This window comes from Procambarus clarkii, chromosome 65 (assembly GCF_040958095.1).
Source record: "Procambarus clarkii isolate CNS0578487 chromosome 65, FALCON_Pclarkii_2.0, whole genome shotgun sequence".
NCBI lineage: Eukaryota > Metazoa > Arthropoda > Malacostraca > Decapoda > Cambaridae > Procambarus > Procambarus clarkii.
In genome coordinates this window covers 9424183-9435919 of record NC_091214.1, presented here as the reverse complement: position 1 = coordinate 9435919, position 11737 = coordinate 9424183, and the positions used below count along the sequence as shown (strand labels likewise).

Sequence of the window (11737 nt, the reverse complement as noted above, 5' to 3'; positions counted from 1 at the left end):
CAGCAGTCGCCCACTAGTGGCGCGCCCAGCAGTCGCGCACTAGTGTTGCGCCTAGCAGTCGCCCACTAGTGTTGCGCCCAGCAGTCGCCCACTAGTGGCGCGCCTAGCAGTCGCCCACTAGTGGCGCGCCCAGCAGTCGCCCACTAGTGGCGCGCCTAGCGGTCGCCCACTAGTGTTGCGCCTAGCAGTCGCCCACTAGTGTTGCGCCTAGCAGTCGCCCACTAGTGTTGCGCCCAGCAGTCGCCCACTAGTGGCGCGCCTAGCAGTCGCCCACTAGTGTTGCGCCTAGCAGTCGCCCACTAGTGGCGCGCCCAGCAGTCGCCCACTAGTGGCGCGCCCAGCAGTCGCCCACTAGTGTTGTGCCTAGCAGTCGCCCACTAGTGGCGCGCCCAGCAGTCGCCCACTAGTGTTGTGCCTAGCAGTCGCCCACTAGTGGCGCGCCTAGCAGTCGCCCACTAGTGGCGCGCCTAGCAGTCGCCCACTAGTGTTGTGCCTAGCAGTCGCCCACTAGTGGCGCGCCTAGCAGTCGCCCACTAGTGGCGCGCCTAGCAGTCGCCCACTAGTGGCACGCCTAGCAGTCGCCCACTAGTGTTGCGCCCAGCAGTCGCCCACTAGTGGCGCGCCCAGCAGTCGCCCACTAGTGGCGCGCCCAGCAGTCGCCCACTAGTGTTGTGCCTAGCAGTCGCCCACTAGTGGCGCGCCCAGCAGTCGCCCACTAGTGTTGTGCCTAGCAGTCGCCCACTAGTGGCGCGCCTAGCAGTCGCCCACTAGTGGCGCGCCTAGCAGTCGCCCACTAGTGTTGTGCCTAGCAGTCGCCCACTAGTGGCGCGCCTAGCAGTCGCCCACTAGTGGCGCGCCTAGCAGTCGCCCACTAGTGGCACGCCTAGCAGTCGCCCACTAGTGTTGCGCCCAGCAGTCGCCCACTAGTGGCGCGCCTAGCAGTCGCCCACTAGAGTTGCGCCTAGCAGTCGCCCACTAGTGGCGCGCCTAGCAGTCGCCCACTAGTGTTGTGCCTAGCAGTCAGTAGTAGGGATGGCTCCACACAGGGGAATTTTTTTTTCTGGGAGAAAATTCCCCTGTGCGCCCCAAGGGTTTCAGGTAAATTTAGAATATCCCCTGTGCGCCCCAAGGGTTTCAGGTAAATTTAGAATATCCCCTGTGCGCCCCAAGGGTTTCAGGTCAAATATCCCCTGTGCGCCCCAAGGGTTTTCAGGCGAATTTGGGGAGTCACAGATTTAGAATTAGGGAATTCTTATAATGAAAAATAATGTCATACGAGTTTGCTAAAGTTCTTATAAGAAAAATAATTTCCGAGACTTAGAAGTTTGTTAAGGCCTTATGGGAGAAATTCAAATAACATGTGTAGCACTTTAGGGCTTCCAGGAGAACTCTACGGACATATTTTACGTGTTTTCAACTTACAAAATCGTCTATGTAAGCCTTAGTTATTCATATAAATTTAGAAAATCACCTGTGTAAGTCATTGTTTTCAGGGTTTCGTACATCACACCCCCCTCCCTCCCCCCTTACCTCGCAATCTGTCGCCTCACCTGTGTTTACTTTAGACGTCAGCCAGCCAGTCGGCTCTTAATCTTATCTTATCTTATCCATAATATCTGGACCGTCCCTCCTCTCTCTCTCTCTCTCCTTTCATTCAGTTCAACTATTTTCCAACATCGTATGTTTGCTCCTTTTCATTAAGCAAGTCAGTATGTTTGCTCCTTTTCATTAAGCAAGTCAGTTTTACACAAATAAATCATGTTAGTAAGCAAGTTCTAGCTCACGTTCCCCACCTTAGTCCCCTGTCGTATAAAGAATACTATCATTCCAATCCCTCTAAAATTTAAAAATAATCATATTTCAAATGTAGTTCAATACAGTAATTAGTTACCAAGCTCCAGCTCTTGTCCTCCGCCTTAGCTCTCTCTCGTATCTTCGTTAGTATCAGTCCAATTTCCCTGAAATTTCTACCCTCTGTATTTCAGACATAGTTTAGTAAATGCAAACAATTATCAAACTCTAGCTCTTGTCCCCAGCTTAGTTCATTTGTACAAAATCATTAGTAACAGTCCAATTTCCCTTAAATTGTTACCCTCTGTATTTCAGACACCGTAAATAAAATCAAAATAGTTATCGAGCTCCAGCTCTCGTCCCCGCCTTAATTCTCTTTCGTATCTTTGTAAATAACCCATCAATTTCCCTAAAATTAAAAGCAGACATACTTCAAAGTTAGTAAATAAGATCAAGTCAGTTACTGAGCTCCAGCTCTCGTCCCCGCCTTAGTTCTCTTTCATATCTTCGTTAGTATCAGTCCAATTTCCCTGAAATTTTTACCCTCTGTATTTCAGACATAGTAAATATGAAGTAAACAATTATAAAACTCTAGCTCTTGTCCTCTGTCCAAGCTCACTTTTGTAAAATCATTACTCTCAGTCCAAATCACCCAACTACATTTTCAGACATAGTAAATAAAAAACCAGTTCAGTTATTAAGTTTCAACTCTTGTGCCCCAGCTTAGTTCATTTGTACAAGTTCTTTATTTTCCAACTAAATCACCCTGAGATTTAAGATCACCGTATTTTCTAACGTAGTAAAATTAATCTGGACATTAGCCTTAGATCATCAGACATAAATATATTCGATCAAGTCCGTCTCCAGCGTATCTCTTATCCGAGTATACACATAACCCCAACCTGTTTAATTATCTTTCACCCCCTCCCACCTTCCTCCATCTCATCCAAGTCTCGTAAATTTAAAATGTAGCTGTTAATTTGCGTTCTTTCCCCGTTCATAGCATATTCTCTGTAAGTTCAGATCTGTACTTAGTCTTACATATTCTCTACTTCTTTCCAATTTTATACAAGACTTAAACAACTATTACCGTCTCCTCTATCTTATTTAAACATGAGTCATATGTAAATATACCCCGACTCTTTCCATCCAATACAAGTCCTAGCTTGTTCACCGCCCAACTCACTACGCTATTTCTACTCTACATGTTATAGCATGTTTTCCGCTCATCTTGGTACCAACCCTTACAATCTCTCTCTCATTCCTTTTACATGTCTCAGCATGTCTCAGCATGTTCGCCTCGCATCTTACTACGCTGTCTACTTTACATGTTGTAGCGTGTATTACTGTGTCCCATATCTTATTTAAACATGAGTCATATGTAAATATACCCGACTCCTTCCATCCATTACAAGTCCTAGCTTGTTCACCGCCCAACTCTCTACACTGTCTACTTTACATGTTGTAGCATGTTTTCCGCACATCTTGATACCATCCCTTACAATCTCTCAATCCTTTACACATCCCAACTTTCAACCCTTTCTTACAATTTTCCTCCATCCCTCCGCTACATGTTCTTACCCGTTCATTACAGTCCACTACTTATTCTCTAATCATCTCTGTACTAATTCTCAAAACTAGTTGGTTCTGTCATTTTAGTAAGTAAGTAAGTAGATCATCGTTATTAACAACGACAACAACAACAACAACAGTAACATTACTAATTCACAGTAAGTTACTACTGAGCATTTGGTAGTTATCCATTTTCAAATAATGTCAATATAAATCATTCTAAGACATCTTCGTACAATTAAAGATACTTGCCCGTGCACTAAGTCATTACTTACAGTAGCATCTTAAGGCATTGTTTTCGTAACTCAGTTTTATTAAACATACACCTTCATTAGTCAAAGGAAAACTTTTCAAGTCATTGTATTCAATATTTCCGTTAAACTTACTACATCATGTCATTATTCGGTTTCATAATTAAGTACTTGTTTCAGTCCTCCAATGTAATAAGCAAATTATTCTATTAAGGATAAAGAAATCTTATTTAGAAGAGGCATTAAGTTTATTACAACATTTAACGCATACAAGTGTTCTTAGTAGTTATACAGGTATTCAAGAAATCATAAGTGTTCTTAGTAGTTTTACAAGTGTTCAAGAAAATCATATACAAGTGTTCTTAGTAGTTATACAAGTGTTCAAGAAATCATAAGTGTTCAAGAAGCAATTATATACAAGTGTTCAAGAAAATCATATACAGTTATTCTTAGTAGTTATACAGGTATTCATAAGTGTTCAAGAAAATCATATACAAGTGTTCTTAGTAGTTATACAAGTGTTCAAGAAAATCATAAGTGTTCAAGAAGCAATTGGATTTATTATATATAAAATATTTCCTCTACAAATTGGACAGCATTTCAGAGCTAAAAGACAACCACTGCATGTCACCATATGTTTACATGGTAGTATTACAATATTTATATTTTTATCCATACAAACTCTGCATAAAATATCTTCTTCCCAAGATTGTTCTATACAGTCCTTGTTTTCATCAGTGTTAGTACAAGTCTCCGGTAAAGTTTTCAATCCCAGATCTTCAAGCGTAGCTTCTTGTTCCTTTTTATCATCAACTGCTTCATAAATTAAGTCCCGTACCCGTAAATAAATATCTGTTCCCTCTTGCATATACCTCAACACGATTTCTAGACATCTACTTTGTATAATAAAAGGCAACAAATCTCTGGATTCCTTAAGGTACTCACTTAAAGCATATCTTATACTCTCCACAGGTATTAATTTTTTATGAATCAGATGTTTGAACTTATCCATACCCTCCATTAAGATATTAATTAAATCATTGTCTATAGGTTTTATAGGTAATGGTATTGTCAATCTAGCATTCTTAACAAATTCCTTGCCCCTTGCAAGAATAATGTAAGCACATTCTGGACTACATCTCGCATGTAACGTCCAAGGATCATCTTCTGGTCTCCAATTTCGTATTCCACAGGCGCAGTGATAGCAGCAGACGTGGTCACTTATACCTGAAAACCATAAAACAATCCAGCATTATCTCGTTACTATCTTTTAACTAATATTCATTATTTCTTTACTTATAACTCTATTAAGTTTAAAATAGTTAAAACACTTCATACCACAGTAAAAAAAACCAGCTTCTGCCAGCTCATGAGAAGTTTGCTTGACGCTTCCAGGCCATGTCATATCAAATGTCTCTAGGCGAGATTTATAAGTTACCAATCCTGGATTCAGCGATTTCCTAAATTTGATCAATCCCAGATCTTCCTTAGGAGGAGCACCACCTAAAAAAATATAACGTAGTTACGTAAATTATTCTTTAGAAGAATAAGAAGTATCTATTTAAGCAATCAAGTTTTGTACAGAGTATATAAGACTGGTATAAGAATACATCATAAGAATATATACTTACTACTACCACTTATTTTCTTATTTCCCAGTTCTATTTTATGGGAAACAAATTCCAGTCCATATTTGAAAGCTATCTCAGACACCTCTAAAGAAACATTGTCACTCCTCTCGCCTCTAATAAAGGCACAGTCTTGATTAATGATCTTATGACGTCTTCTGGGGGTATCACCAACAATCCATGCACCTACTATACAATAACAAAATGCACACAAACAATAATCACTATTGCGAAGGTAATAGAACCCATCTTCAACTAAGTCAATAGGGTTTAACCACTTAATGGGCCAATCCACAAATGTTTGTAGTCTAACTCCTGCACATTTAAGGCTTTCTATACTGTAAAACTTCCTGGCACACAAAGGATCCATCGTGTGAGGGCAGCACTAACTATTAGAGTAGGATAAGCAAGTATATATATCCCTAAAATAAGTATCGTACATCGCTACATATTTAACAGTTTCCTCATTTATAATAGACAGTAATCTCCTCTAAATACTTCTCTACTTAAAAATCCTTAAAGTTTCTTAATTAAATAAAGCTCTTATATAAATACTTAGTAAACTACTTTCATTATTTATTAGACTTATTAGAAAAATACATCACTTTGGCAATCTCGCTAAAAGTATACTGTTACGTCATTATTCGTAGCTGCCGTGCATAATGATAGATATATATATATAATTTAGTAGTAAATTCTTATTTAATCTAATTAAAATATATGCTTAAAGCATCTATATCCTAAAATGAAATATACTATTAGTTATAATGTCATATATAATATCACTCTAAGGTAACAAAAATCCTTATTAATATATTCAAATACGTGGTAACTTTTACATTTCCCCCAATATAAGAGCGCGGACCTCACATTAGGGATATTATTACGACTATCTGGATCGTATCTACTACCTTACGAGGAAGAAAAATTCACCATGGATACTGTTCTGACAACTTGTCAGGGTTATTTAACCGACGATTCATTTTGTAATAATGAAACCTGTATTGTGTACGGAGTGAACTGTATATCCTGTGTTCCCCGAGGAATGGCCCTAGACTTAGCCAAGAAATATTCTCACGCTGACGCTTATAATGTTCGCCGACCCTTGTACAGTCTTAAGAGATGTATCCCTGAAGATCGTCCAGTACCAGGAACAATTCATATCTCTAAAGGAGAAAATCTTCCGTATATTGTTGCTATAGCCACCCAATACGGTATTGGATTACCTATAGAAAGTAATAACATTGCTCAGGGAATTATAGAAAACTCAAAAGACAGAAACATGCTCTCTGGATTAAACGAAGATACATCCATTAATCGTCTCGTCTACTTCAAGAATGGTATGAAAGATTTATTTAACTTTATCAAGGGCTCTCCTCAAATTATGAGAGTTATAATACCAACAGGAATTGGGATTACATGTGTTCGAAGAGATAAGGTTTGGGAAAATACTTATCTTCCTGTTATTGAAGATATGTATAAACAGTTAAAACCCTACGGAGTGGAAGTTAAATTACTGTTTAACGAGGAGATTATGCAGAGGAAGAGCAAGTAACACTTGGCAACCTTTTGTGTGCGCAGTGTTTCTACGCGCAGCCTAAAGATGTATATATGCTTCCCCGGAGTGATCTCTTACGGTGTCCTCCTCTTCTTGGATGTCAGAATCTACTTCAAGCTTGGATATTCAAGGCTATGGAGATCAAGACTATTATTGGAGACTTTGCCTCCCTGCCCGTCTACAATAATCACGACTGTTTATTGTACGATCTTGATGCTACGAGTGTACAAATGTGTAAAATTGTGCAAGGATTGTGGGATCGTTACCCATATGCGAGATTACATCGTGAAAACTTTCCTTACAAAAACAGGGCTGTTGTATCTTATCGCAGTAACCCTGGCAGTATACATATTGGAGAACCACCTGAATTTAACAACAGGATGGATGAAGATCCCCATCTACCCCTTATTATTGGTTTAGTGACTCAGTTTGCTAGTAGACCTGCAACTTTACCAGCATATGAAAATCCTCCGTGTGAAGTACGAAGTTTAGATGAACATTTTTACGATGGACTTGAAAAAGATACAGAATATCAGAGATGGCGCTGGTTTGAAAATGCTCTGAAGGAAGCCCTTGTTTTCATTCTTAAAAGATGTGTTAAGAGAATTATTATTCCATATGGGTTTGGCATGTCAAGTTATTTGGACAACTGCGCAGTATGGGAAAGTAAATATTTGCCTATACTTGAGAAAATAGGACAAAAACTACGAAAACGAGGTATTGTACTCTTCATAGTACGTCCCGAAAACATCGTTCCTCCTCAGTCATCCACCCACGGCATCTTTGAAAATAAGATTCCATACATTGCTGTTCTTCAAAATGGATCCACAACTAATGCTACTGATGCTGCTAGGACACCTGAAGATGATGCTACGCCTGCTACCGCTGATGCTAGTTCACCTTCTATCAACACTAAGTTGTCTGATACAATTAATTCAACACCTGTTAATGTTACTACGTCTGTTGATACTAATGTTACAATGTGTGTTAGTAGTAGTTTTACAAATTTAGAAGAGAAGATGGATTGGGAATAATAATGTCTGTAAATAATTTATACTTTGTACATTTTTACAAATTAAATACATTGTACATTTTTACACATTAAATAACAAAATAGAAACTCGTGTGTTTATTTTCTCCCTTTTTAATGTCTAAATGTCAACTCTACTTTTCTGAGTATATAGGAAGAGGTACGAAACTTTTTCTGTCTTACTTCAAGATGGATTGTTCTATGTACATGCAAGTGAAGCTTAAGCGTTTGAATAAGTGTATTATAGATGCTGATTTTACTAGTGATGAAATTCTAAAACCTGGAGACTGTCTTGTCTACGATTCTCATAATTTATCTGGTGGATTTGCACAACTGTTATGGGAAAAATATCCTTACAGTAAAGTTTCCGAGTGTGAAGTGGTACAGAATAATATAACTCCTGGTGGTATAGTACTTGCTTTATCTCCAGAACCAGAAATAAAACCTCATATTATAGGACTTCAATACAGTAGCTCTAATGAAGATCTAGGATTACAGAAAGATATTATTAAACGTTGGAGTTTTAAATCTGCAATAAGGCAAATTTGTTGTCAGGCAAGAAATAATAATTTAATCCAGCGTATAATTATTCCATATGGTATTGGGTTTAATGACGGAATAGGATGGAGTAAAGAAGAACAAGAAGAATGGGAGACACACTATTTTCCAGGACTAGCCCATTTAGCTTATGTTTTAAAGAATAATAAAAAAGAATTATTAATGGTTCGTATACCTCTTGGAGAAGATGTTACGGGGACTGGGAGAGAGAAGAAACAAGTAGAGGGTAGATCTAATAAACGGAAGAGAATGTCGTAGTTAAAACTAGTAGATCTGAAATAATACATATAACTAATTTGGAAACTACAGCTAAGAGAGAGGGGGCGGAGCGTAACAATCTCCGATGTGATAAGCTAGGTCGGGATATATCTTGACATAAACTCCCCATCTCGGTCCAGCAGTGAGAAGACATACTCGGATCGATGGCTGCTGTATACAGTAAGTGATTATTGTATGATGTACTTACAGTACTCGTTATATTTGTTGTGATATAATTTTTGCTTATTATTGAATATCTTTTAGTTTTGAAATATTATGATTATTTAATAGTCCCTGTGTTAAATATTGTATTTTTCTTTGTTTAAAGATCTACCCCATGTGATGGATGTGAAGAGTCTACCAGGGTTTGGAAGCATGCCTGATCTTGTGTCAGAAACTATATGGCAAAGTCCAGCTTCGACTGTTTTGTGGAAGAATATGCCCCTGGCTGAAAAACGGACTTATAAAGTGATGACACATACTGATAAATGTACGCATGAGAACATTGTTCCAGCTCTAGCAAAGTTTATTAGCAAAAGTGAAAATGTTTTAATGATACTGATCGGTCATGATTTTATAAAGTTGAAAGAAGAACTTCCAATGATAAAATGCGACATAGTCTTATTTAGCTTAAAAGAGAGTGTTACAGATGTACTCAAGAAACATGAGAATTGTCAAGTGTTGTTGCTGACGAAAACTCCTAGTAAGGCCGAGATGAAGAAAATTTCTTTGTTATTTAAAGGCGATAAAATAATTTGCACTTTTAGACCTAAACCCCGTTTTAAATACATATTTCCAGAATTTGAAGAAGTGCCTATAGGATGTAACTTAAAGGATAAATTTTTTATAAGAAAATTTGTGGATGAAATTGGTTCTCCAAATGCTGCAAACTGGTTTATTAATAAGTTGAGTTCTGAAGAACGAGAAGTGTATACTATAATGAGCCAGGATGAACTGCAACAGCAGGTAAATAGTAAGACTGTGAAAGAGCTTAGTATTATTCACCCTAAAACAGAAGAAGATGAACATTGGAGTTTAATTGATCATATGGAGGAGAGCTTTCCATCTTTTCCGTTAAATTTAATAAAGATGAGACCAGAAATAGGATATCATACCCCCCAAAAGATAGAAATAGAGGCAGTGATGAGATTTATAGGACAGGATCCTGTACTTGGTGTTTTCTCTGGTATGGCCTTTATTGAAAATCTTATTAGGATAAGACATACTAATGTGGTACGAGCTACAGATAATTACTCGAATATGGGTGAGAGTAAGTGGATGGAGGTTGAACAAATGGATGCTGTAGAAGCAGTTAGGACTTATTGTAATGACAGAGAAGTACTTCTAATGTCCTGGCCTGAATTGATTCGTGATGATAATGTTTATAGCGATGCTTTCTATGTTTTAAAGGAATTTAAGGGACAAAAACTAATCTATTTTGGAGAAGGGGAAGGGGGATGCTGTGCATGTGATGGATTTTTTAACTTGCTGGATAGTGAGTTTCATTGTGTGAAATCAAATACATGTTTTACTTATAATTCTTTTATAAATTCAAATGTTTATTTCTATATAAGACTATAGTGTTTATGATTTCTTGAACACTTGTATATGTTTTTCTTGAACACTTGTATAACTACTAAGAATAACTGTATATAATTGCTTCTTGAACACTTATGATTTTCTTGAACACTTGTAAAACTACTAAGAACACTTATGATTTCTTGAATACCTGTATAACTACTAAGAACACTTGTATGCGTTAAATGTTGTAATAAACTTAATGCCTCTTCTAAATAAGATTTCTTTATCCTTAATAGAATAATTTGCTTATTACATTGGAGGACTGAAACAAGTACTTAATTATGAAACCGAATAATGACATGATGTAGTAAGTTTAACGGAAATATTGAATACAATGACTTGAAAAGTTTTCCTTTGACTAATGAAGGTGTATGTTTAATAAAACTGAGTTACGAAAACAATGCCTTAAGATGCTACTGTAAGTAATGACTTAGTGCACGGGCAAGTATCTTTAATTGTACGAAGATGTCTTAGAATGATTTATATTGACATTATTTGAAAATGGATAACTACCAAATGCTCAGTAGTAACTTACTGTGAATTAGTAATGTTACTGTTGTTGTTGTTGTTGTCGTTGTTAATAACGATGATCTACTTACTTACTTACTAAAATGACAGAACCAACTAGTTTTGAGAATTAGTACAGAGATGATTAGAGAATAAGTAGTGGACTGTAATGAACGGGTAAGAACATGTAGCGGAGGGATGGAGGAAAATTGTAAGAAAGGGTTGAAAGTTGGGATGTGTAAAGGATTGAGAGATTGTAAGGGATGGTATCAAGATGTGCGGAAAACATGCTACAACATGTAAAGTAGACAGTGTAGAGAGTTGGGCGGTGAACAAGCTAGGACTTGTAATGGATGGAAGGAGTCGGGTATATTTACATATGACTCATGTTTAAATAAGATATGGGACACAGTAATACACGCTACAACATGTAAAGTAGACAGCGTAGTAAGATGCGAGGCGAACATGCTGAGACATGCTGAGACATGTAAAAGGAATGAGAGAGAGATTGTAAGGGTTGGTACCAAGATGAGCGGAAAACATGCTATAACATGTAGAGTAGAAATAGCGTAGTGAGTTGGGCGGTGAACAAGCTAGGACTTGTATTGGATGGAAAGAGTCGGGGTATATTTACATATGACTCATGTTTAAATAAGATAGAGGAGACGGTAATAGTTGTTTAAGTCTTGTATAAAATTGGAAAGAAGTAGAGAATATGTAAGACTAAGTACAGATCTGAACTTACAGAGAATATGCTATGAACGGGGAAAGAACGCAAATTAACAGCTACATTTTAAATTTACGAGACTTGGATGAGATGGAGGAAGGTGGGAGGGGGTGAAAGATAATTAAACAGGTTGGGGTTATGTGTATACTCGGATAAGAGATACGCTGGAGACGGACTTGATCGAATATATTTATGTCTGATGATCTAAGGCTAATGTCCAGATTAATTTTACTACGTTAGAAAATACGGTGATCTTAAATCTCAGGGTGATTTAGT

General features: G+C 37.9%; 2 protein-coding genes across 2 annotated transcripts; one reads left to right on the top strand and one right to left on the bottom strand.

Annotated features, from left to right (window-relative positions):
• Positions 1-4055: 4055 nt before the first annotated feature.
• On the bottom strand, positions 4056-5798 carry LOC138354924 (baculoviral IAP repeat-containing protein 8-like). Its single transcript, XM_069309415.1, has 3 exons — positions 5246-5798; positions 4953-5117; positions 4056-4841 (listed from the first exon to the last, which is right to left on the bottom strand). Exons 1-3 carry the CDS (start codon positions 5610-5612, stop codon positions 4156-4158), a joined length of 1218 nt encoding a protein of 405 aa, XP_069165516.1. The 5' UTR covers positions 5613-5798; the 3' UTR covers positions 4056-4155.
• A 1455-nt stretch (positions 5799-7253) lies between these two features.
• LOC138354923 (uncharacterized) lies at positions 7254-11461 on the top strand. Its single transcript, XM_069309414.1, has 2 exons — positions 7254-8826; positions 8975-11461. The coding sequence occupies exons 1-2, from the start codon at positions 8811-8813 to the stop codon at positions 10225-10227; spliced, it is 1269 nt and encodes a 422-aa protein (XP_069165515.1). The 5' UTR covers positions 7254-8810; the 3' UTR covers positions 10228-11461.
• The last annotated feature ends 276 nt before the right edge of the window (positions 11462-11737 follow it).

Excerpts from the sequence above, each read along its gene's own strand:
- LOC138354924 (XM_069309415.1), bottom strand. The coding sequence starts at position 5,612 with ATGGATCCTTTGTGTGCCAGGAAGTTTTACAGTATAGAAAGCCTTAAA. Across the intron at positions 5,118-5,245 it reads TAAGAAAATAAGTGGTAGTA|GTGGTGCTCCTCCTAAGGAA; the intron begins GTAAGTATATAT and ends ATATTTTTTTAG. Across the intron at positions 4,842-4,952 it reads AGCTGGTTTTTTTTACTGTG|GTATAAGTGACCACGTCTGC; the intron begins GTATGAAGTGTT and ends TATGGTTTTCAG.